We start from the raw sequence: 27,391 nt of genomic DNA, 5'->3' as shown, positions 1-27,391 counted from the left end.
GAGCAACAGGATATGAAATGAATGAAGAAACGATTTCTCCTCTCTGTCGTCACGGCCTCCCAGTGACGTCGACACACGACGCTTCATCGTTTGTGGTTCAAGGTAATCCACAGTGGGAGGACCAGCGCGACTCTCTGCAGACTCACGCGGACCTGCCGCGGGATCGAGGCTCAGAATTAAAACACATTCTTCTTCAAAACATTCCTCCACTTTCACCACGAATCATGCTGTTGGAAGTATCCAGGCCGATCTTTAGCTTCTTCTTCTTCCTGCTGCTGGAGCCGGTGAGTTGACTTTTCACTTTTTTCTGACAGCAGAACCCGAGCCATCGACCGGGACTCACTGCACGCATGTTAGAAATGTTTGGAAAGTGAATGATCACATCTGAAGGCGAAGATTTTCCGGGTAGGTGCAGGAAAAACAAAGTGTAAAAAAACAATTTAGAACGTAGAAAAGACCGACAAATATGTTTACTGCATATTCTCTTATTGTTTCAGACACACATATATACTGTATATGTGTGTATTTTATCTGTAAATTAAATTAAAACAAAAAAAATGAGCACATCATTTGTTCTATTTTTGTATATTCTATATTTTCCAGGTATGACAGAAGGACTCGAATGTTCATGTCAAGTTAACATCTCTGCTGCAACAACCTGTATTTCTCTGTGAATTGTCTTCTATTGTAGACAGCGATGTAAAGCTCCTAGATTCACCTTAATTTAGTTCACAAATTGTGGACATTGTACTTACTAGTTGAAGGAAACTCCTTCACGAATGTGTGTCAGGCTGAGTTTGTGTGTCACTACTGAGGTTAATGTGGAGAACACAATGAAGAGAGACCTATTGGTTTTCCTCAAGCAGCCACCATGGCAACAGTCTCCTTTTATCTGTACTTTCTGGTTGCCAGCATCCTTATCCTCTTCTGTCTCCAACAGAGAAGCATGTTTGAAGAAAATTAAAGGTTATATATGTGTGTGATGATCCATTACTATGTTATTTTGTTTAGTTGGTATGGGGGGGGGGTGGCGACGATAATGACGAGCGCCCTGATGACCAAGTGCAGGAAGTTTCCTCCTGGGACTTGAAGTTGCTGAGCTGAAGGCGCCACTGATCCATCATGCTAAATTAGGCCTGACATGCTGGATGGGTGATGTAGGTGCCAGGTAGCCTGGGGAGCAGATGAATCATGACCCAAATGGGGGAGTCACCTTCTTGGTGAAGTTGTATGGTCTAATATTTTTTTTTTTTTTGTTGTGTCTAACTATAAGCACACACTCGCAGAGATTAATTCCCTCAGAGAGAGAGAGAGAGAGGGAAAGAAAGAGAGGGAGAGTGAATCGACTCATCGGCTTGAGTAACGGCAATAAATCTCCTCCTGCTGAGGCACTGATGGGGAACACTTGACTTTTCAATGCTCTCCACACATTGTCTTCGTCGCGCTGCATCATTTTTTAAGGATGGCCCTGTCAGTTTCAAATACTCTCATCTAGACAAAACAAAGACACTACAAAGACCGGAGAATAAGGGTGTTGGCAAGAATTTACGTATCACGATAAAGGGGTAGCGATACGATATGTTGCGATACTGTAGGAACTTTGGCATAATTAACAGATGTATGTTTCTTGACGAAGTTGTAACTGACTTCATTTGTTTTGAAACTAAAATGTGTCCAAACATCATCTTTTAAAAACTTGCTGGAGTCGAATGTATCCTCTCACCTTCAGTGATCGCTGGGATTTCATTTTTCCTTTTGCTGCAGAAGACGTAAGAACTGCTAGATCTAGCAGCCGGAATTGTTATGGCAACACAAAATTAAACATATATAAATACATTATCATGGGAAAAAACATGCCGATATGTTGCTAAATGTGTATTTTCTAACACCTCTAACAGAGAGTGTCAAGATCAATTACATAGACGGACTAATAGTCAAGAACATTGATTTCCAATTCCAACCAGGACCAGATAGAAAGTAATCTATTGTTGTTTTAGTCTTGTCCATGTCATTTTAGTTTTTGATCCAGATAAAAAGGAATGCATTTAAGCATAGTCGATATTTTATAATTTCTTATACGTCATCAATCCTGCATTATTCAGTTGATTACAGTTATTTTCACATCACTAGCGTCATGTTTGATTTTCATCATGAGATTAAGTAATTTTTTTTTCATTATGGGGTGTTACTTTGTGTGTCTTTTAGTGGACAATGATACATTGTTACTAGTTGAACCGTTAAGTATTTTAAAGTATTTTATCTTTATTTAAAGAATTAAATAAAGATATTAAACAGGATATTAGTTTCACTATTATGAGTATTATGAGCATTGATAATTGCATCAAACAGTTGTTTTTCTCTTAAATTTTGGTGCCTTAAATGTGATTTCACAAGAGGTAGTGATGGACTGATACATAGAAACATCTAAAAACATTGTCATCGTTTTCTGCTTTTGAGTTAAAAACGGTGGGAGGTTACTTTTCATAAAATATTAGACAACAAAGAGCGAAAGGTGGAGAAAGGTGTCAGGAGAGTTTCGATTCGATGACTCTGGGAAAGACTCTTAAGACCTCCTGTCTCCTCGACCAGGGTTCTTCGGGGCAGAATCAGATGTGCGACATGGTGGATGAAATCGACGAGGACAGGAGCGCGTGTGAGGCCCACATCCAGAACAGAACGTCAGGTGCGTAAAGCAGAACAGCCTCAAGCGTTGCGGTTTTTCTGCACGGTTGAAAGTTAACTGCATGACTTTGACTTAACTTTCACTGGAATTCAATGTTTCCAAACGCAATGATGGAGTTTTGTTCAATATATATATAGTTTCTATCATCTTTATATACATGAACTGTTAGGTCCTGGTTCTCTGGTTACACTTCCCTGACATTTGTGAACAACAGAACATACGTGTTTGATATTGATCACACCGGAAGGCTCAAAAAAACACGATTTATTGTTTAGGTATTTGAGGCATGGGGGCATGATGATGTCACATCCTCTCTCACAATCTATAGACCCCTCCCCACACAGAGAGTCTAACCTCAGTTATATATGTTGTATAAGCATCATTCTAATAATGAATATATAAAAGACACATATAATGTAAACTTACTTTGGTATAGTTGTCTTTTCTATGTATTTTAGGTCTTTCTAGGTAAGTGTCACCAGCTATTATATTAATTCGCCTTTTTGTTGTGGTTGGATTGAGTTATAAATGTTTTTTTATCACTTATATTTGGGGTTGCTTTGATTGTAAAATATCAGGTGAAACTGTGAAGTCATTTTGAAATAGATTTCTGGAAGCACCTTACTGAGAAGCTTCAGTTTAGCTGATTTTTCCTTAATTTTTAAAATACTCCCAACAAAACTCCACCTGGTGATGAAGCTTCAAGAAGCATTTCCCTTATTTTTAGAGTCCACTTAATGGCACTGTTTCATGAAGCTTCATGAAGCTTCACCAGTCCATAACTACCAATAGCCGATCCACCTAACCACCTAACCCTGTACACAGCAGATTTACTCAAGAGAACGTCCGGAAACACTTTTCTATCACAATTATTTCCCAACAAATAACAACAACTATGGAATAATGGCTGCCTTGGTCCTTTGTTCAGTTTTTTTATTTTCTCATTTTGTGTCAATTATTATTTCAATCTTTTATTCTCTACTGACACCACAAAAAATCAGATGGGATGTCTCCAACACTGGCAATAATAGTTTCGGATTCAGATAATGAAAATAATTCATATTTGTGTTCTCTCTACAGTTAAGTATGAACTCAATATTCCTCCACAGCAAAAATAAAGACAGATATATTTACTTTACATATTTAATTACACGGTTTCGCAAACAGCTTGCGCATTAAATCTGTTTATAACATACTCGGGAGGATCTGTGGCACAGTCTCGCCTTAGCATGTTGAGTTGAAGGAGGTAGAAGAGGGTAGTAAATGACTGCGTGTCTGATGGATTATTCATGAGGATGAAATTGTCTTCAGAAACACATTCGGAGAATCTTTCTCAAGCAACGCTGTACAACATTTTTAAAAGATGCAGAAACACAACACAATTGTGTCAGTTTGGTTTTCCATTTATACAATATATAGCCATGTGTGTAGTTCTTCATGCCCTCTCCATTATATCAGATCTATCCAAGGGTCAGTCATATTGTTTATTTTATTGATGTTTTATGTCTTTTTGTTTCAATCGCATCTTGTCCTTAACATCCGCTTTAGTAAAACTCTATGATTTAAACAATGATAGACTGAGAGTAGTTTTTGCTTTCTATAAATCATACAATCAACAAATGTTTAACTGTAATAACACACTAACAGCTGTTATCATTTTTCAGCATTTGTACACTTCGAATCATAAACAGTTGTGTATACAGTATAGGCCAACAGTTTGGACACACCTTCCCGGCTCATTCAAAGTTTTTGCAATCTCTCGGACTGACTGACCTTGGTTTCTTTAAAGTAATGATGGTCACTCATTTATCTTTATCTAGGTGATTGGTTCATTTCATAAAATGAATGATACATTAGGGCTGTATCAACTCATTCTGCACTACACAACTAATGCTACCAACTCCATTAATAAAGTAACAAATTCCAAAGGCACACCTGTGAAGTAAAAAACATTTTAGGTGACTATATTTTCAAGGTCATCAAAAGAACGCCAAAAGTCTGCATAGCAGTCATCTGAGAAATGTTTATTTTGAAGACACTGCAATATAAGACACTTTTTCAGTTATTTGACACTTTTTTTGTTGAGTACACAATTGTATTCATCGAACATTTCATAAACCAAAATAAACTATGTTTTTCACACAATGTTCAGCTGGAGTCGAACACTTTTCAGCTGATTAAACAAGATATTTATTCAGATTCAGAAGGAACAGAAAGAATATTTAATTGTATTAATAGTTTTAACCTTTTGGAACAGGGATCAACCTCAGTTGAACTGTTAGAAGTCTCTGTATTATGGTTGACATTCAACATCTCTGCTCCTTAGTTTAGAGCATTGTGTTATCCCAGGGTCAAGGTGACCTCAGGTCATTCACCTTCACCCACAGGCAACACAAGGGATACCACAAACACATTTGTTTTCTGGCCTTTGAGTCACATAGACCCTGAATTAAACAAAAGGGTTAATCTGAGATGGAATAGGAACTGATTTGATATTTGACTGAATGCCATTAATTTACTGATATTTTACTTTTCTGACCTTGTGTTTTGTATATTCTACCTTAAGTTGAAATGTTAGCTAACAGGATCAGTAAAAGTTATTTGATTTATGTTGTGATCTCAACTCCAATCTTGACATTGATGCTTAAAATCTGAGATTTAAAAAAAAAACCCGGAGTGATGTTTATCCGATAAGTGGAAGCCACATATCTGCTGGCTTCCCCTGTTCCAGAGTGTGTTAGCTGAGGTCATCTGTTGTAACAGCAGCAGATGACCTCAGCTAACATGAGCGATTCACTGACATTCAACTTTTCTCTTTTCTTCAGGCTGCAGTGGGATCTGGGACAAGATCGCCTGCTGGCCCAGCGCAGACCTCGGCGAGGTGGTCACGATCCCATGCCCCAAATATCTCTTTTACTTCTCCGGAGATGTCTCCACACGTAAGAATTAAGTTTCCAACTACAAAGAGAAGAAAATGGTTATTTATGTTTTTGAGCAGATTTCAACATGTGGGGGACGTTAAGTTGACCACATATTTTTAGAGAGACGTCAGTGCAGAGCAAAGATTTACATTCTAAAAGCAATGTCCAAGAGTCCGCCGACTAATGTAAAGCAAATGTTGCCTCATAACAGTTTACTTTGAGAAACCAATAGTTTGTGTTTAGAGTCAATTCGTAGAGTAATGTGTACAAATATAACATCGGGGTCATCACAATATTTGCAAATACTGGTTTGTACATCTCTCACACTACTAGGCTAAACTGTAAGAATGTATGATTAGAAATGAAATGACTGTTTCTACTTTTGTTCCAAAGACAGACACATTTAAAAATTGATACACCAAGTATTCTTGCCCTTGATCATCACACACACATTCATGAGAAAATCACTATCAGTATGTTTTTCATTTCTATTTTAGGTACATTTTTATTATTGAATAGAATAAAATGACAAATGAAGTAGGAAATAACTTTAATTTATCAGCTGATATTGAAACATTTCCCATGTTTGTCTTGATAATAACCACTTGAGTTTTGGGCTGGTGCTGGTAGGAACCAGATCAGTTGTGAATATGAAATACAAGTTGGCGTATGAATGCCGTTGCATAAAAGTCAGATGCATTTGTTTTGTTTTATTTTTTGCTGCTGATATATTTTTGAAAGTTTCCTAATCTGTTCAGCCAGTAATTGATTTAAAAACATAGCAAACAGGTTTTGTCTGCGGTTAAAAAATACCAAAGATTTGTTAGGGTATTAAAACTTCAATCAAACTGCACAGCAATGCTTGTTTTTTAGTTCATCTAGGGATTTTTAATTTTTTTTTTATGATTTCCTTTGTGGCTTGACTGCCCACAATATGACACGAAAAGATGTCCTTTGAGCGAACTTACCTAAAACATTAAAGCTATTTTTTTCTTCAAATAAACTGAACTGAGCTGAACTGAACTTTCAAGCTGTACTAAATTAGATTAGGGCCATTGAGCAACTTCACAAATCCTCCCTTTACTATATATAATCTCTATCTATATAGCGCCTTTATCCAATAACACCATCTACTGAGTATGACACTGCTTATGAAGCTTCATCAGACCATCAATACATTTCAGAATCAGAATCAGAAACTCTTTTTGCTAGTTTTGTAAAGAGAACATTTTTTTTAATACAGAATAAAAAAATGAAATGATATGATACACAAAATAAGCAATAGAAAAAGAGAACCAAGTACAGAGGCAGCCGTTCTATGGTTCCTAATTTACAAACTGCAGTAAACTTTAAGACATGTATGTCATCCCAGATTTCTGGCAGTATAAAAGGTTCGTCCAACCAAAAACAACCCTGAAATGTAATCAGAATCAGTTTTGGACCCCAGCAGTGTGTCAGTAACTTTACACCTTAGACGGGTTTTCTGTATTACAGATGTTATACATCAAAGACTGAATGACACTAACCAAGGTCTTCAGCAAGCGACTGTAATCATAAACAGATACTGGGATCACTGGGATACTGGATCAGGAGGTCGGCAAGAAGAAGTTGCGCAACAGTTATCTAGGACTGTGCGTGATCCAGTCATATATCAAAACATTGAGCAGAGGAGCCAAGGAACCCATCGACAGAACATTTTTCTCAATTATTGGCTAAAAATATGAGGTTTTGTATACACATACTAAGAACATTGGACAGTTGACAACAACTATTGTGAAAGCAACAGATAGAACTGGTGAATCTTCTGCCACTGATTCTCAAACAAGTCTATATTGAAGTGATATGAAAAATTATGTTTTAATTATCAATTCATTTAAAGTTATGTATTCAAAATCTTATTTAATGATCTAAGACGTTTCAATTGGCTGAAAATACAAATATTAATTCGTTTTAAACAATCAATAGATATAGAAAAAATGAATGAACTAATAAATAAGTTAAAAAGGATTAGCAAACGTGGATTTAAACAGTATAGAGTATGACTGTGATAGTAAAGGTTTACAAGGAAGACACAGCTGATTCAATGCTCTAAATTTAAATTCAAGCGTTTTCCGCCTAATAAATGGCGTTTGGGGAATTTACATTAAAGTTTAGCCAGAACTCTCCAGATTTAAGTTTAGCTCAAGAGTGAGGAATCCCGAGCGACGTTAGACAATTGGTGCTGTAATGACAGATAGACCCACATTTTGTTTCTTCTAAATGGTTAATATTGCGTCAGGACTTCCGTGATTGGCTAGATTTACGCAAACCGGAACAATGTTTATTATTGTGAAAAGATAAGTATTGAGTATTAAATGGGTCAATATAAGTATGAGAAAAACAAATAATATTTTATTTAAGGCCAAAAAGTAGTTTTTAAATATTCTACTGTATTTTTCTGTTCTTCATTTTATCTATAGATTAAGTCTATGCGCCTTTTCTTTCGACACACAAACCTCTGTTACTCTGTTGTAAAAGTCCACCTTATTTCCTTGAGTCGGCAAAGTCTCCCCCCCTCAATGGAGATGTGATGTAGTTTGTGGAGGCTAATTATTGTATATTATCAGCGAAACTAAATCAGACCCTTACAAACATTAAACTTTAATGGTTGAAGACATCAGCCTGACTGTGGAAAATCGAGGCTATTAAATGTATCTGTGAGCGTTATATTGGCAACATTCAGAGAAACCTGCGCACGTCAATTGCATGTATCAACGCAGTTTGTGACGGATTGTGCATTGAGAGGTGAGAGTCCGCCTAACTTTCCAGGTTGATTTTAATTCCATCAAGAGTCCAAGAAAGGTTAAGCAATCTCTAAAACACAACAAATGCTGACATTATTTAGATGCGCAAATAAAATATTTCAAGAATCAACTTGTTGTATTTTTAGATCTTCTGTGACTGATCCGTTTGTGACACCAGCAGGGTCTGTTGTGACGAGGGAAATCTCCTTTAACTGCCAACCCTGCACATTTTTCACACACCGTTATTATTGATCTGCATCTACACACTACGGCCTCGTTTGCTATGTTTGAACTAATAATTGTCCAGCCAGATACCTAAACCCCGCGCCAGCGCACCGTACCGGATCATAAGGAATTTAATTCCACACCATACAAAGAGAAACAAATAATTCATATAATTGCTGTTAAATTAATAATGATGATAATAATAATAATACATTTTAATTTGAGGCACCTTTTTTGGCACTCAAAAACACCGTACGACAATCACGGCAATCACTTTGAAAAAGAAGCTGCAATCAACAGCGGTGTACAACAATACACAATCACTGAAAAGGAACAGCTATAAATTCAATCAGATGGAGTAGGCAGTCTTAAATGGGTGTGTTTTGAGTTGTTTTGAATTGATTACTGCTGTGTGAAATGTGTTGTAACTGAGACTCTTGATGCATCAAGACGTTTATCCCAAAGATAACAAATGAGTAAAACTGGAACTCCCCCTTTTTTTTTAAATTCTAAAATTTTTTACATTCCTTTTTGCTACTTTATTTTTATGGTTTCGACCTCAAGGTATGTCAGTGAAAGATAATATATTGACATTTAACCGGTGCGTAGTGAACTTCCTGACTAGTTCATTTCTCTAAACATACGGAAAACCTCTGTGAGCCTAAATAAGTAACTTTGAATTCTAGCATTGATTATACAATTGTACTCTGAATGGACACTGAATGCTGGGAAATGGTAAAAAGGGACACGTATTGGTGATCACTAATAAAATCAATGTGGTTCACAGAACTCTGGATAGTGCTTTGTTCTACAAACATGTTTATATTTACTCAAAAACGAGCAAAAATGATATTAAAACCCAGGAACTATAAAAATCACACAAGCGTTCTCATCGTCAGATGGTTTGAGATGTATTTGGGAGATTTGTTCTTCCTGCAGTGCGTGAAGTCGAGAAGGCGAACTCTATATTCTAATTCTCTAATTATATGGATGTAACGGAATGGTCTAGAGATGTCATTGATCCCTGTAGAGTTAAGCGTGTGCATTCGTCCTTAATTACCACAATTTATATCTGAGTTTAATTACAATGAAGTATTGAGCTGCTGATCCACATCAGCACTGAATGAACTTGCACAACAAATATGACGGATTCTTAAAATAAAAATGAATCTCATTAATCCGATATATTTTTACGTCTAATAATTAAAAGGAAACTTGCTCTGTAAACATCAATTCATTTAAATACATTTTCTAATTGTAATATTTTGAGGGAAATGAATTCATGATTCTAATTTAGGAAATTATTACTTACACATGTTATATACAGTACTCCCCAATGAAAAGAACCGTTCATTGACCTCGGTGTAAAAATGAATTTGTCTATTCCTTCTCTGTTCTCAAAGCTGCTCATTTCCATGATATTTGGATTTTACCTAATTCTCTTTACATGTTATTCTACAATGAAAGTGTTAGTTAGTGATGTGCTGATGAAACTTCATTAAAAAGACAGTGTCAATATTGTATATGAGGTTTATTTTCTTTGGCTACTTAAGGACAAAGATTACACATCGAAGAGCGCCATCTAGTGGGCTCTATGAATAAGGATGACGCTTCATGAAGCTTCATCGCTACTGTACTCATTTTGTAACATCACTGATTGGTTAGTTTTGAGCAATCTTTGGTAGTAAACCTAAAACAATGTGTAATGAACGACAACCTATTTTAGCACCATGGTGTCATGAGAGTTGTTTTGTTCATATGGTTCATAATGTTTTAAAGTAACATTTTCTATTTTATTTGCTTATTTTCATTAACAGGACAGCGCGACGAAAGCCAGGTATTGAGGATTCCCTTAAAACATTCCTGGATGTAGATGGTTTCTTGGAAACTTAGGGAAATTGGGAAAAAGCAGTAGAAAATGGATGGAAAATACAAAAATGGCTTCAATAAATTGACTTAAAATAAATGATCTTCCGTGAGTAGAGTTACAAAATGTGTTGCTGTTGTCTACTCCAAATTGCCTAGCAACAGGAAGACTGTTGTCATGTGTTAGATCCCGTGGTCATGAATTAGGTTTGTGCGAGCAGTTACGTTTATTTGTTTGCAGGTAGTCAAAACAATACTTGAATTATGGAAGTAGTTTTATTATTTTGATTGTCTGCTGGTTTCTGTGCACACATGGGAAGTGAGGTCTTTGGTGTTTGAATCTGCCGTCCTAGTACATTTGTTGATCTTCTTTTCCTTTCAACACACCGTCACATGCTCTCCCCGTCAGTGTAAATGGAGGGGAAGCGGACTCTGCCCCGGTGATCCATCTTGTAACTTCCCCATTTCCACGACTCGAGCAGAATTGAGACGTTGCTTCATCTCGAAACATGTGAGCAGCTCTTTGCTGGAGACTCCTGTTTTCTGGAAAAGCAGTGATGTGACCCAGATGGAAGATAGCGTGACCTGAGCGGTTCAAACCCTCCTCCGGGAGTAGAGATGGATCAGAAGATAAATTAGGGTCGAGGAGGTATATTTTAGGTTTAGAAAGGTCCTCTAGTCTTAGTGAAAGGAACATGGGCAAACCAGGCTGGGCCTCAGACGAATGATCTAACGAAGGATTTATCCAGGCTCAGACCTTCTCCAGACCTTCAGGGCCTGTTGTTCTCCTTGTGATCCTCAAGTACCTGTGCAGTCTATTGGGGATTAAGAAACAAATATTTCCACTAGAGGCAGTCGAAAAGCAAACAGTCACTCGCATATTCAATCCAAAAACCAGTTGTGCAAGGCTCCGACTATTGACACTTCCCGGGCTATTCAATTTATGACCCTGGAATTACGAAACATGGCGTCAGAGATCGAGGGAGCCGGTCGTAAATTAGATGAGAGAGAGAGGGTGCCATTCTCATGAACTCTTCCTGAGCTGGTCTTACAAAAACACATGAATAATGTCTGTGGATCAACCCCTCGCTGACCTTCTGCTGTCACTCTGCCATGATACATGGATGTGTGTATTAATACAGTAGTAGCAGAGAAGTTTATACCTTTAACCTTTTGATACCAGATGTTTGAGTGGTGGGTTCTTTTCTCTGTGGTGAGAAGGGTCTTTATCGACCTCAGCTCCGAAGTTTTTTCTTTCAGCTAATAAGTTCTTGCTAACTGTTAAGACTTTGTTTAAAAATAAATACAACTTTCTATCATTATAAGTGATGAGAACCAATCCCTAAACATCTTCATAGATGAACACAGAACTTTCCTGATGGATTACTCCCTTGTTTATAATGACGTCGTCATGTCTTGAATACTGATTGAACATGTAATCGTGTGATTAAAGTCTTGCTGGAAGACATAATAAAGAAACATAAATAGCCTTTCTAATCTGGGATTGGGTGATTATCTTGATAGATCTCTCCATATCGTCGTGAATGACAGCGATAAGCCCGACGCTCATGTTTTCGGGGTACGATGAAAGCATTCTTCTCGCTCTTCCTCAAACATCCAAATCCAATGGTGGCATGGCTGAAAGAGCTCCGGCTTATCGACGCTTTTGTGTCTTGTCGTGTTGTTTGACTGAACTAAGCCTCCATCTTCTGCAACACGCACCTCAGGTATTTCTGTTCCGAGCCACGATCAGAGAATTTATTCTTAGACCAGATTGTTGGTCACTCTCCAACCACTCAGAGATCTGAAAGTTGCTGCAGGACAAGCACTTTTAAGTATTTAACCATTTCCTCTTTTATTTATTGGATGCAATCACATGCAGACTTTTTCCTCAGAGGAAATACAATTGAGCTTCAAATACATGAGTTCTCAAACTAACCAGGCTGGAGGGCACATTTTTGATCTATACAAATAGTAAGATTTGATGTGATTTTTATTACGTTACCAGCATACATTTTATGCACATGAAGTCACTGGCTCGGCCCACACTTACTCCGGACTCGCATCAAAAGGGTCGCAGTTTTTTGGTTTACAACAGCGAGGTTGCAGCTTTGCGGTCAGCTTGTGTGGAGTGTAGTTTGTATGTTTCCCAAAGTGCTTGTGTGGGTTGTTTCCTCCGGTTTTCTCCCATACTCCAAAATAATACAGAGGTTGATTGAGAATTCTAAATTGTCTGTACGTGTGAGTGCTCATAGTGTCCACCCTAAGCAGTTAGGATAGGCTCCATTGATAACTAAAGTAAACATACTATAAAAAATGATGTAGTCAAGAAGTCTTTACTGTGAGCTAAATAGCAGCCTGGTTGCATAATAAGAAATCCTGCTTTTCATTATTATTCTTGAGACGAACTTCAAGGAAAATATTTATTATTAAATGCAATTATGGTCTCCTCCCTAATAAACTATTCTCCTAAATTATTCATTTTTAAGAAGACCTTGTGTTGTATAACCAAACTGCATTGAGTCATCATTAATCCAATAAGTATCTGTTCTGAGTAAGTTATGTGGTTTCCATATGGCATAGCATGTGTGTCACTGAGTCCCAATAGACCCATTGTCAGAGCAAACACATGCTTCATAGAAAAACTCGGGCGCTGCAGCCAGACCAGAAAAATACATAGTTCAATATTGGATATTCAAAATTAGAGCGAGTCTCCCCAGCTTTAGCTAACTATTACAATGCAGATTTTCTAGTCTTGGGTCTATACATGGTCTCCTCCCTTCTAGACTAAAAAAAAACAACACTTTGCATAATTGAAAATTAAATTATATTTTCAAGCCCACTTTAACCAGGAGAATTCCTAATATTCATCTATATGCTCTGGTCCCCAACTCAAGAGTTTTTATGAGACTTTTCTCTAGTTCATCTGCAGACCAGACATGGCAAACGTTTGTCTTGAAGCTTCATAAAGCAGTAACAGAGATTAATACTGATGGCAACAATGAGAGCAGCTCTTTGCCAAAATGATAAATTCTCCTCTGTTGTTCCAAGCATTTCTCCCAATGTTTAGAGTGTTTATGTAAGATATATTGGTTTTGTTTGGCACAGCAGACATCGCCAACTCAGAGATTCAGGCTAAAAAATTATTTAAATGGCTTCAGGAATATTCATCTTTGTGGCTCTTCCCATCAGGAAACCTCTCGAAGATTTGTACTGCGGGTGGGTGGACTCCAATCAGCATCGACTCCTACATCATTGACTGTGGATATGATCCGAACAGCACTCTGGATGAAAACACGGTGGGTATCATGTACTAAGAAGTGTCTTCGTTTGATGAGATCAGAAGCCAATAGATCATTAATCGTTTGGGAGGTTTCATTAAAATGCTTTCTTTAAACCTCCTGGTTTTATTGTATTGTGTGATGTTAGTGTATTAGTGTTAGTGTTAGTGTTCATCATGAAGATGTTTTGAAGTTATTACCTTATTCGATTTTCCCCCGTCTAAAACCTAAGCAAATGAGAAGTTACGAGAGCGGTGTCCGTTATGATGTAATAATGGCTTTAATCCTCCTCCAGCCGGCTGTAATCACGCCCCGCTTTGTTTTTTTTACAACAAGTCCCTTGGAGTAGTAGACTTCCCTTGATTAATGACATGTTGTCATGGTGACAAGCATTGATGCTTGACCAATCACAGCAGAGTAAAGAAGTGTTTTCATTGGGCGTAGCTTAAGCACATTTTCTAATGTAAACATTTAAATTAAAAGAGAGTTTTGTACAAACAGACACATACTGATGAGTACAGTAGAGGTCCAAGATCTATTTAACACACACTTTAATCAACACATTGGTTGCTCTTTTAAATTCTGAGATTAATTTAAATATTTGAATCTTTGACTAATAATTGACAAAAATAAGAAAACAAACTTTTTTGCTTCTTCTTCATATTATACTAAAGTGTTGTTAACCCATTGTCTTTAGTTCTTTGGATGGAATGAGTAAAACTAAAATGGACCAAAATAAATACGTAAAAACTGTCTATGTGACATTCATATATATTTTTATCTTGAGCTTTTTGAAGATGTTCTTGTTGTACAACAACAAGTAGTTTGAGTCGATCTGACATTTTATCAAACCAGGTGATCATGCGTGTTTAGATTTAAGTCAGATTATAAAAATAAGAACTTTTTTATTGGCTTCTTTCAGGGAGTCTTCTTCGCCGCCGTGAAAGTGGGTTACACCATAGGTCACAGCGTGTCTATCATATCTCTGACGGCAGCCATCATCATTTTGTGTGTTTTCCGGTGAGTAACTCCGTCTTAATGCTACCTTAAGTGTGTGCACGATGACAATTAAACACCTTCCTCCATGTCTAGAGCGATAAAAACCCCACGCGCTTTGTTTTTTATTGAGGTGTTTTTCAGAAGCCACAGAAATTATATTTGCTGTGTTGGCGTTTCTCAAACAAGCTACTGTGTTGTTCTCGTCTTTGACCTTCGTTTTGGACGGGACTGTGTGTGTTCATCTGTGCGTCCGGGTGTAGGCTGCGTGCAAGAGTGTTGACTAATAAAAAACATTCTTTTGCCATTGATGCTTTTTGGGGTCAAGCATCGCTCCATGTGTTTACTTTTTTGTGTGGTAAAAAGTGCACGTTATAGCTGCAGACACAGGATGTGAGTGGATGCTGTTTATGTTGGGTGGTTTGAGACAGCTGCTGCCTGCACTGATCTGGAAGCTGTTGCTGACAATAATCCGACCCTGCTAATCAATCCATCTCGCCGTCAAACCACTGTTCTTGTTTCTTTGACTTCTTCTCCAGCCACAGTTACCTCACACTTGTACTCTTCATGACCCTTTGGTTGGGCATACAATAGTTTACCACATTCTGAAAAAAGACAAAACACCTATTTCAAAATGAAACAAAATCTTAATTTTACACTCGTAAGTGAAAACAACAACATTTCTTTTTCTTTTTAAAGTCTTTAAAAAGTTTTAACATTTGTTTTCATGCATACGGGTCATCTTGACCCTGAGATAAGAAGAGTTAAATGGTTGACTTAAAAAGGATGGACATTTTATTATCAAAACCTAAGATATATACACTATACAGCGTAGAGAACAATCCAGTGGGATGTGAAAAGGGGGACAATGCTTCATGAAGCTTCGTCCAGTGTAAAACACAGTAACAATACTCCCCGAGATGCTCAGCATGTGTTCTTGAGCAGGTTCAAACTGACAGAGGCGAAGAGAAACTCATAGTAGCTGTGGGTTTTTAGAGGAAGCCAAGATTCGGCCCAGTTATTTTATCTTCTTGTATATATATAATCACCTATAAGGATGCTAGCGTTCAGGATAAACTAATAAAATAGATGATCAATGCAAAAATCCAGAGATCGAGATGATAAGGAAGGAAATATGATGTGTTTGGTGAAGGAGGACAAGCAGGAGATCATTTAGATAGATTGAGCTTCCACGAATCAGACTCTTAATTACTTCCTGTTACAGTTTCTTAAATATATATTTAGTTTGGCAACGACTGCTTAAAGATACAGCCTCAATTTTTACGTTTAATCTCCTTCAGAGAAATTGCTCAAATTTGAACAGGAAACAAAGTTAAAAAATGTGTTAAAAAAAGGCCTTATAGTTTGTTCAATCGAAGGTGAGTAGTGAGCTGAGAATACAATCTTGTTGCACAAAGTTACAGTATATACTATATATATATATATATATATATATATATATATATATATATATATATTGAATGTGTGGTATAAAAAATATATATATACATACATATATATACAGTAAATATATATAATACGACCTCACTGGCTTCCAAAAATACATATGCAGTGGTGGAGGTTGTTTACCTTGACCCTGAAGGTTATCTATATTTAAAAATGTATAATTCATTTTAGCATGTTTTTAACATTTTTTTTAATACACATTTTAACATATGCGTATGTTTTTACATTTACTGTATGTGTGTTTTTTTCTCTGTGTGTTTGTAACTTTTTTTTGAACATATTGAAAAAACAAACCTTAATGCTACAAAATCATACATATTTAGGCTGATTAGTGGAATTGCACAAATAGAGTTTGGGAATCAGAAAACTTTATTTCCAGCGTTGTATTACTGTTACAAACACAGAATTTAAAGATGAAATAATATAAATGGAATAAAAAGAGATTAATTAAATAAAATACAATGCATTTAACTAAAATAAGAAACATCACCATAAAAAGCCAAATAAATAAATAATAATAATAAAAAATAAAATACATAACATTTAATTAAACAATATTCAAGATCTGGATCATGCCTCCATTTCTTTTTTGCTGGCCGCAGACTCTGTATTTTCTCTTATTTTTCCTAGAACTACTAAGCATTGATACATTTTTCTCTTCGCATTTAGATATTTAGCTAAACGGATGTTTCCTTTTTTTATCGGATTCACTTTTTTTTCCGGCCTCCCTGGAGTCCTCTAGCGCCCCTAGAGGACTCTAGGTGTACTTGTCTGGACAGGTAAATTTGAAAACCGCTGACACAGTTAAACCATTTGATAGCTCTTGAAAATTATGATTATCTGTTCAGTCCACCTGACTAAGTTACTAACGTTTCGGAGGAATATTCAGCGGATATATGTACACTCTTTAACTACACAACTGTCGGTAGAATGGATGTAACTATGGCAACTACGACACTGTCAATGATCCGCGTGTAAAGTTGAAGGGCAGGTTGAGTATTTATCAAGTTGACTATTTGTATAACTGCTTGTCGCAGGAATCGTCAACACTATTCTTCCGGTGCCTCTAGCGTTCATAAGTGTCTCACAGAGGATTTGTGTTCTTCCACAGAAAGCTGCACTGCACACGAAACTTTATCCACATGCATCTGTTTCTTTCCTTCATTCTCAAAGCGGTGACCGTCTTCATCAAGGATGTCGTCCTGTACGGCGTCGGGGAAACGGACGATTGTCAGTCTTCTGTGAGTAAATCTTGTCTCTCTGCTCTCACGCTCCGGTTTATTAGCCTCGCACTTCATTGATTGGCCGCGGCGTCGTAAAGACTCTTATCTCATCTGCATGACGGACGGCTGAGAGTTTATGTTCTGGATGGCATCTTTTCAAATGGTACACTCAACTGGACGGAGTTTGCTCAGCGAGCGAGCGCTCCTGGGTGTAGCCGTGTTTGCCGAAGCCTCATCCACTCCTGAGATGACGCTTCTCCTTTCATCGCCGCAGCAGGAAGTTGACAGAGTTCCTGTTTGCCGAAGACTCGACAGCAAAGAGCTTTGTCAATAAATCAAAATGGAAACTTTTGACACATTAGAATGATAACAGCTATTATCTTATTTGGAAAAGGATGTTGCTTCAACTCGGGAGACGAATGGAATACTTTTGGCGACTGAGAGAATATATGGACTGTATCTGTACATGCTGGTCATTAATGAGTCAGTTTGGATGGTCCTGTGAGAGGATCCAGATAACACAAACACAGCTGCAGAATATCTGGCACACCCTAGAGTTTTCCAAAAACAAGAGAGGAAATACTTAAAGTGAGAAATGGAATGTCCAGAGCAAGACGATTCTACATTACTGCACATTATAGCAAGTCAAATCCAAGCAGTCAGAGAGATTTTAAGGCGTGAAGCTTCATGAGACAGTGTGATCTTTTGCAAGCTCAGTAGGTGGCGCTCTCGGCTCAAAAATAATTTGTGATATAAGCAGAATTTCCTCAAGTCAAAGATTATATAGCGGAGAGTGCCATCTAGTAGATTCTTAAAATAAGGACGATGCTTCATGAAGCTTCATCAACACATCACTAATTTCCGGAGTTATTTTTTGTGTAGATATAGTACTGTATATGCAAAAGTAACGTTAAACTTTTTTATTTTTGTGATACGATTGTATGTTGTACCTTTTTTTAATTGACCCTTTTTGGCCACCTTACTAATAACCAGCAGCAGTGAGCGAGTAGAAGTGAATCGTGAAACCTTCAAAACAAATCAAAACCATAGAAAAACCACTACATTGTAGACATTTTTTCCAAAAATACATAAATATTTATGACAAATGAGGGCACATGGTGGTGCAGTGGTTGAAACAATCACCTCGCAGCAATGCGGTTGTAGGTTCGCTTCCCACGGAAGGTGCCCAAGTTGAACCCACTTTCATAGATAACAACAGAATCGAGGATCTAAAAAATTTGTAAATCGAACTCTTGTAACAGTAATAATAAGGATCATATAAGAATAAATAATAACACAGTAGGCCAAGGCTCCCCAAATATCATTACTTTATGGCCCCCCTTTTGCAAAATGCAACAAATGCTTCACGAAAAATCCATCAAGAATCTGTGTTATTGTCACATTCAGGATGTTATTGTGTTTAGATGTATTAAAGAAACTTGAGAATCTGAAGGTCAAAGCAGTTTGAGTATTTCATATTCAGGGCAATTGGTAAAAAATCCTTTTAATTATATCACATTACATACATTTTGCGAAGCCCCCCAGCGTCCCCTGGCCTCCCATATAAATGCATACGTGCCAAACTGTCCTTTGTCCTTTAATGTGGCCAACAAGAGTTTCATAAACATTTGAAATGGGTGATACCATGCCTTTCAACGCGCTGCTTTGTCTTGAGTCAGCGTGGATGTTTCATTTTTGGTCATTTGTGTCACATGCTTTAGTCTTGGGTGGTTAGATTTTGATGTCTAGACAGTGAGACTGTATGTTAAAACTAGACAATCCCCCCCCCCCCCCCCCCCCCCCCGAAAATCGTTACAGTGGGCTGTGCGCTTTGCCCTAGGACGGAAAAACTATGAAAGCTACAAAAGAGTCAAATTCCACGTTGATAATAAAGACTTTTATCTACATTTTAAAGTTTGAATGGTGTTTCTACATGAACAATGCCAGAGCTGGAGATGTTTGAAACACGTTGCAGATTTGCAATTTTCTTGACCTCATCCCATTAAACCTGTAATCATCTCTAATCCAGAGATCTATATGGTCAGATGTGTTGCTCCTGCCTCTCACTGACCACTGTGTTGCCTCCTCAGGTGGGCTGCAAGGTTGTGATGGTCTTCTTCCAGTACGGTATCATGGCCAGTTTCTTCTGGCTGCTGGTAGAAGGCTTGTATCTCCACGCTCTGCTGGCCGTCTCCTTCTTCTCCGAGAGGAAGTACTTCTGGTGGTACATCCTGATTGGCTGGGGTACGTTGAAGAGGAAGGTTTCGGTAAACACAGCTATTCCTGCAGCCGTTGCTGTTGTGATGATTCAACAGTATGTTTTGTCTTTACTACGACACACATGGTTATGCGATCGTCCGCAGGCAGATAATGAAGCCGAACGCTGAGTCTGTCTGTCTACATATGAATGAGCGTCGCATTATCAGGCAGCTGCCACTCGCTTTTCAGTAACATGCAACAAGGAGCTTATGTGTTCACTTGTCTATTTGGGAAAATAAAAACAGAATGAACTACACAAAGCACTCTCTCTGACTGCACTTTTTAAAAAGAAAGGTAGGAAGATCCTGATGACCAAACACAGTTGATTCATAAAGGAAGCTCTTAGAAAATAGAGCTGTTTATTGTGGGCATTGTTATCAAAAGCAGCAAAGAAACAAACGTTCAGTGCATGAATAATGAATCTCAAAATAATGCGGTGTCAGCAGGAGCCCTTCATTAGTTTCTCAACGACAAGATGATCCAATACAGAGTTTGTCTTTTACTCATTTGTACTAGTTAACAGGCTTATTTATTGAGCAAATATGAGTGAAACAGTGGTCTTGATGAGTCTAGTTACAGGCTCATGTAACTTCTGTTATAACTATTTTGAGGTCAGACATTGAGTGAAGATTCCATCACTTCATTTTGCGTTAACAAAAGTGTTTAAGAAAATAACAGATGCTATCGAAGGCCGATAAGTTCGGCTGCCGTTGCCTCTTGACTGACGACAGCGATTGAACACAGTGACCCACAAAGCAGCCTTCAAGGACTTATGAATCATCGGTGCTGTTCTGTGAACAAGAACCTTCTTTTTCCAGTGATAAAGTCAGTGAAGACTGTATGACAAGACTGTGTTCAATATTTATTGGCTGACGAAGCTTCATGAAGCATTTTCATTATTCTCAGAGACCACGAGATGGCACGCTATACTGTGTAATCTTTGGATTTGAGCAATTGATTTAAAGAAACCTCCCATATTTTCTGGATCTTTTTAGTATGTATTTTTTTTTTCAATTGTTTAAGCTCTTTGTGACCCTGGTCTAAAAAAGCGCTCTATAAATATCAATTACTTACTTACTTACATATATGTTTTCCAAGAGCGCCCCATAATGGTCTCACAACTGCTCCATGAAGCTTCATCGGCTGATCACTTGTGTTCATTGTTTGACATTGTTACTCATTTTGAATGCCTAGAAAATTACATGTTTCTCAACATAGTTTAGCTGCTTGTGTTACATTCATACAAATTAATCATGAACAAGAGGGCTTAACAGTTATGGATGTTCCTGAAACTGACTAGAAAGTTATCAGGACAAAAATGTAAAATCCTAATATAATTATGAATACTTTTCTGGAGTCAAAACACATTTAACAAATAGAATTTGAAGCTCAGTGCTGCATCGTCCGCACCCAGCTTAAGATCATAAAATAAAATTAAAGTTAATTTTCAAAGAGGTATGTAATTTATTAAATGACATTGAACTAAGATAACCGTCATTTTTACATCTATATTAACAAAGAAAATACTTGCTTTTGTAGCTTGAAGTTTTCGTGGTGTTAGCCGCCTTAGATTTCATTCATGATTTGCAAGGCATTCTGGGATACCAATTTCTCTCAAGGAAAGTCCCGAAGAATCTCAAAACTAAGCAAGCTAAAGCCCATACACTTGTTGCTCATTCCACAAGCTTCGAAGCACAGATTTTGCGCTTGAGGAATACATTTAGGAAGAGAGGAGGTCAGTGTGACGCAGCATTGAAACACTGGCTCGAATGATACTGTCTGTCTTTTATCTTATTTTAAATTAGGGGGAAACTGTCGCTGCTTTCCCAGATAACATTGTTAGTGACCTCCCATGTGTTTGTGACCTGCAGGTGCTCCAGCCATCTTCATCTCAGCTTGGGGGATAACCAAAGCTTATTTAAATGACCCTGGGTGAGTAAGCTATCAGTATATATTTTATGTTTCCCCATGTCACCCTAAAATAAGCTACATTAAATTAAAAGGAATAGGCCATCAAGAAGGCTCAGGGTAAGTGGGCGGTATCCTACTTGTATCTTCAATGACCATGTTTACGTAACATCTAAAAAAAACAAATCACTTCAGACAAAGATCAGACTTTTTATTTAAAGGTCAACTAATGTGAAAACTCAAGTCTCCTGACTCACTCACATGTTTCAAATGTTGTAGTCTTCTTCTCCAAGATGCAGTAAATCCATGACGATGATTTGAAGTTACTTTATAAAGTTCTCCTCACCTTAAATCTCGGCGAATGAGAGGTTACAAGAGAGTAATCCATTATGACGTAATAATGGGCTTTGCTACTCCTACTGCAGTGAAGAACATGTTGCTTCTTTCTTTATACATGACTCTCTTGGCACTGGAAACTTCCAGAATTGTTGACGCCTGGGGACAAAATTCAATGCTTGACCAATCACAGCATAGTGGGCGTGGTTATGGTAAACAAGACTTCAGCTTCCAAAAAATATATTTTCAGTGGGCGGGGCTTAAGTGCATATTCTAGTGTAGCTATCTTTATTAAAATAGATTTTTGTACAAACAGACACATAATGATGAGTACAATAGACGTACAACATCTATTTAAGAGACCGTTAAATAAATAAAAAAATGTTGCCTTTAATGACACAACGTTCCAGATATTTCAACATTGAAAAATAAACCAGCTAGAACTAACCATTGTTCTTACATTGCGAGTCCACTCGATGGCACTGTTTGTTGTATAATCTTTTTCATTGAGAAACTTTTTTAATGAAAAAACAGAAGAGTGCAAGAAAAGAGCGCCATCTACTGAATAAAAAAAATTAAAAATGACCAAACTCTTTCATGAAGCTTCATCAGCCTACACTACTGCATAATATTTTTAATCATTAAAGATATACAGGTATTTGTATCCAGAAACACCCCTGTGCTCCAGATACTGAAGTTCTTCTCCTTTTTTCCTCAAACATCTATTGAATGTTTTGATCTCTCTTACAGCTGCTGGCAGTTCATAGATGGTAAAGCGTGGTGGATCGTCAAAATACCCATCGTGATCACCATCCTCGTGAGTAACAGCTTGTGGTGCTCTTATCTATTCATTTATCAAATGTCTGTGTGTACGACCATTGGTGTCCATTTGATAGATTCTCAGAACCAAAATATTCAACAACTTAAAGTCAGTTGTAGCTGACTGTTCTGCTGCGACTTAAGACCTTTTCCGGATCGGCCGGTTTTTATATTCTTAAGGCGTGTATCCATTCATCAGGTCTGATTTCCTTTATATAGATATCTGAGTTGCAGTTTTTCTCTCTTCCTTTTCCAACAGGTTAACTTTTTCCTCTTCATTTGTATAATCCGCATCTTGCGACAAAAGATGAACTGTCCCGACATCGGAAGGAAAGAATCCAACCAATACTCGTGAGTACGCTTCCACATGCCTCGTGCGTATGAGTTTGTATTTTTATGATGACGTTGCAATCTCTACTCTGAATCGCAGGAGACTGGCTAAATCCACGTTGCTGTTGATACCCCTGTTTGGTATCAACTATCTCGTCTTTGTCTTTCACCCAGACCACATCCACTCCCGTGTCCAGATGGTGTTCGACCTCATTCTGGGTTCATTTCAGGTACAATTCCTCAACTGAATTCAAATATTCAGGTTCATATCAGACAAGTGCACTTAATCACCTCGACTCCTGTGGAATGGAAAAGTACAGTTGTTAGCAGATAAGCAGTGTTGACATTGGGTTCACTACAATTAGGAAAAATAAGGTTTTGGTTTATTAAGTTTAGATAAACTAATTTTATGTTATACTCATAAGGCTCAGAAGTTCTCCCATTAACAACATCTTATGTTGGCTGGCAAGTGCAAAACCAAAACAAACTCTGAAACAATATACATAAATTATTATTGAAAGAAAATCACAAATACTCAAACAAATGTACTGTTTATTGAAACCAAATTAACAAATTACTATGTATATTTTTTACAAATTTAGTTTTGCAACAAATTAATTTGTTTCAGTGGTTTAAAATTAGTTAAAATGGATTGTAAATATTTTTGTTTTGCACTTTTCAGCCTCCATTCAATCTAACTACCAGAAGGAGTAATCAAATAAATGGTGTGCTTGAGAAGAGTTTGAGTGATTCTCTTCCGTTGTAATAGCCAGCCAATAGTTGTATGTAAAAACTGCAGAAGCAACATCATGATTTAATTAATTTAAAAAATCTAATGTTTAAATATTTTCACTTTTACAACATATAAAAGGCGTTATTATGTTTATAGAATAAGTACATTTATAGAATAGTTTGTGTTCTATGATAGGAAACTTGAATTCTTTACCTATATCTTTGGTTAAATGACAAAATTATTATAGAATGTTATGACTACACAATTTCAAACATTTGATATTTAGATCTCTTGAAATGGACTGGTCACAAGAGGCAGCAGTGTCATAGAGCGGCCTTGATGTTTTTGAGTATAAGAGGTTATACTATGCTGCTGGTATATTTCCATATTTCTCAAAGTGTCCTTAGACTTAATCTAAGAGTTTCACTCGCAACACTAACTGTTCCGGCTCTCTTCTAGGGTTTTGTTGTTGCCGTCTTGTACTGCTTTCTGAACGGAGAGGTGAGTACACTTACCAGAAGGCGGCCTGAGGTGTTTGCTGAGCTCTTATGTCACCAAATCTCCAGCTCTTGTGACTCACACCCTGGTAATGACCGGTGCTCCATCCTGTTTGCTCATGTCCTCGCAGGTACAGGCGGAGATTAAGCGTAAGTGGCGCAGATGGATGTTGCTGCGCTTCCTGGGTTCAGACACAAAGTACCAGCACCCGTCCATCGCCAGTAATGGGAACAACTTCAGCACCCAGATCACCATGTTGACCAAGTGCAGTCCGGGCACGCGCCGGGCGTCCTCTTGTCAGGACCACCTCTCTGCCATCTGAGGAGAAACTTGGGTGTCTGCGAACGTGCGTTTATCACACAGTTCAACATTTGGTAGTGAAGCTTTGTCTGTTGTGATTCCATCCATTCCTGCCACCTCTTGAATCCTGAAATCAGAACCAAACAGTAGCTTCTAATGAAGCGTTGCTGCACCCCTGGTGGTGCTGCCGAGTACTGCAAAGAGGGGGACCGGGATAGGGACACGCATCAGTCTGCAGCGAAGTCACGGAGGCAGAAGAAGACGACGAGTCCAAAGAATCATGTTTAGTAAAATGGAGTGTAACACAACCGGGCCTCGGGCACTTACCCTAATGGCCTGTGTTGCTGAGGGGACCAGCATCGGCCGCCACACAACAAGAAGCTAGAGGGGTCTGCTTCGTGAAAATCTCAACTCTGCCGAGTTGTGTCCGGACACACTGATGTAGGATTTAACAACCGGTTGACAATCAGGTGAATTAATCTCGAAGATACATTTTTTTTTCAGACGTCATCACATGCTCTTGTTACTGGTCTTTAATGCCACAAATCTGGTGGATCCATTGTGAATTTGATGGATTTATACCAGTCTAGGAGTTCCATTAAGTATTTCCAAGACACTCTCAGGATCGCATTACATCTGCACGTTCTTGAAAATCAATTGTCTGAGTTTGCATCGCGGCAGCCCTAAATCTTGCTCCGAACTTTCTCCCTGTCGATCCTCCCACCAGTTAATTTCTGCGTATATGTGTAGTACCTAATGGACTTTCACTTTCCGACCAATTAGCTAGGAGTGCTGATGAAGCTTCATGAAACGGTGGAATCAATTTGTCCTAGCTCAGTAGATGAAGCTATAAGATTAAAGGTTTCATTAAATTTGTTTCTCAAAGATGATATCGCAAAGTATAATGTAAGTCAATAGGTGATGCTGTTGAATTCAGTTGCTATGGTAACGACAGTGACAGTGGCTACCTAAGGTCTAGATGGAGTGGAAATCTACAGAATATGCTTGTCGTATTCGTATGAGAGAAATCAAGTACCGAACCATTCTGAATTTTGGACTTTAATGACGGGCCACGGGACATTCTTTTGGGGGCTGCAAATGACGGCAGTTTAACTTTGACTTAAACTTCAAGAGCATTTTCTTTGAGGGCAGAGGCAGCTACAGCTGGCAAGTACTTCAAGGGTATGTATGACCGGGGATGTAAGTTGAGTTCAGTCTGTTTGAAAACGCTGCAAACACACTTACAGGAATATGTAAACCCATGAGCAAATGTGTACAATTATGACTCATTCATTGATTGTGAGAAGGCTGCAGGTTCACTGTTTATATCTGGGGGTTTGATCAGCAACTAAGACTGGAACTAAAACATAATAATTGCTAATCTGTTTGGCAAATTCAAGTAAATATTATGAGGATTAGATGAAAAACTTTAATCTCTTAGTCAACCTGATGTTTAGATAGACCACTTCCTTTCTTCTGCTCACATGTTCTGTTTCAGTTTATGAGGGTCTGTAACTTAAGTGGAAGACAAAATCAAATGTTTTTTCAAGCTACCTACTTGGGAACGATGCATCATGAAGCTTTAAAAAAAAAAACACCCAGACCATTTTTTAAAAGTATGTAATCAGGTCCTATTAGAGACCAAATATGGTCATTACCTGACATATGATGTCACAGATCCACAGAGAGTCTTAAAGCTAGATTTTAGCATAAATCGGATGTATTCTTCCATAAAGCCCCACATTTGTTGGGGTGAAATAATTTTAAAAAAATGAAGTATCTAGAAAAATATAATTAAAGATCACCTTAGGCTACAGATGTATTAAAGATAAAACATTCCTTAACAATAAAGTGTTTATATACCTAAAAAAAATATAGATACATTACACACACTTTTTCTTTATTTTAATTGTTGTTTTAGGATCTGAAAGCTTGGATCTAACATAGCTTATCCAATGGTAGTGATGGAGCGGTGAAGCTTTTTGAAACACTGTCATTATTTTCTGAGCTCAGTAGATGTACACTCTTAGCTTAAAATAAAGGGAAATAGTTGCTCAAAGTTAAAGATATAACAAAAAAGAGTGGGCTCACAGAGTGACGTAATTTGTTAAAAAATATAGTGAATATTAAGTTAACTAAAGCGAATTTAATATCTAGTCATAGAAGTCTGGACATCGAAGTGAAATAGATTTCAACCTTAACCCTGAGAACCTTTGGTCAGACCTGGCTCTGAAATAATGGGAAGTTGTTCACAGCTGTTACCTCCTGACATCACTGCGTCTTTAACACGTAATACCTCGACATGTCTCCGTAACAACTGACCTGGTCCTCCCACACAACCCTGTAAATGGTGTAAATAAGATTTATGATTTAGGTTTATGATGGTGACCGCGGCGCAGACGTCAACTGGAAATCAGTGTTTACAGTTATATTTGTGATGTTGGTCATGCCCCTTGTTTCCAATGTACAAATGATGCTACATCATTGTTGTGTTTTTGTCGATATGATTAAAGTCACTTGCACTTTCAACTTTTATCTTTTTGAAACACTCACAATATACTGTATTTATGTAAACCGTACATATACATGCATATACTGTCAATGTCAAATAAAAATAAGTTACACTTGAGGACGATTTAGAATCATTAGTTAACCTCAATCTTTAGACTTCAAGACTGGAACTAGGAGGCGATGTGAGAAGAACATGCAACTCCACACAGAAACAACTCGCTCTGCATCCAAAGCTCACGTATATATATGTCA

The 27,391-nt window shown here is 37.6% G+C and overlaps 1 protein-coding gene across 1 annotated transcript; it reads left to right on the top strand.

The window, feature by feature from the left end:
• The first annotated feature begins 151 nt into the window (after positions 1-151).
• Positions 152-27,135, top strand: LOC148063258 (vasoactive intestinal polypeptide receptor-like). Its single transcript, XM_087810532.1, has 13 exons — positions 152-284; positions 2,590-2,683; positions 5,509-5,622; positions 13,671-13,777; positions 14,682-14,779; positions 17,334-17,463; positions 19,536-19,689; positions 21,576-21,636; positions 22,699-22,765; positions 23,027-23,118; positions 23,198-23,327; positions 24,290-24,331; positions 24,459-27,135. Exons 1-13 carry the CDS (start codon positions 225-227, stop codon positions 24,648-24,650), a joined length of 1,341 nt encoding a protein of 446 aa, XP_087666658.1. The 5' UTR covers positions 152-224; the 3' UTR covers positions 24,651-27,135.
• Positions 27,136-27,391: the final 256 nt, after the last annotated feature.

Source organism: Callionymus lyra, chromosome 16 (genome assembly GCF_982586985.1).
Source record: "Callionymus lyra chromosome 16, fCalLyr1.hap1.1, whole genome shotgun sequence".
In the NCBI taxonomy this organism is placed as follows: Eukaryota; Metazoa; Chordata; class Actinopteri; order Syngnathiformes; family Callionymidae; genus Callionymus; species Callionymus lyra.
The sequence above is the reverse complement of the archived record's forward strand: the minus strand, read 5'-3'. Positions and strand labels throughout refer to the sequence as shown.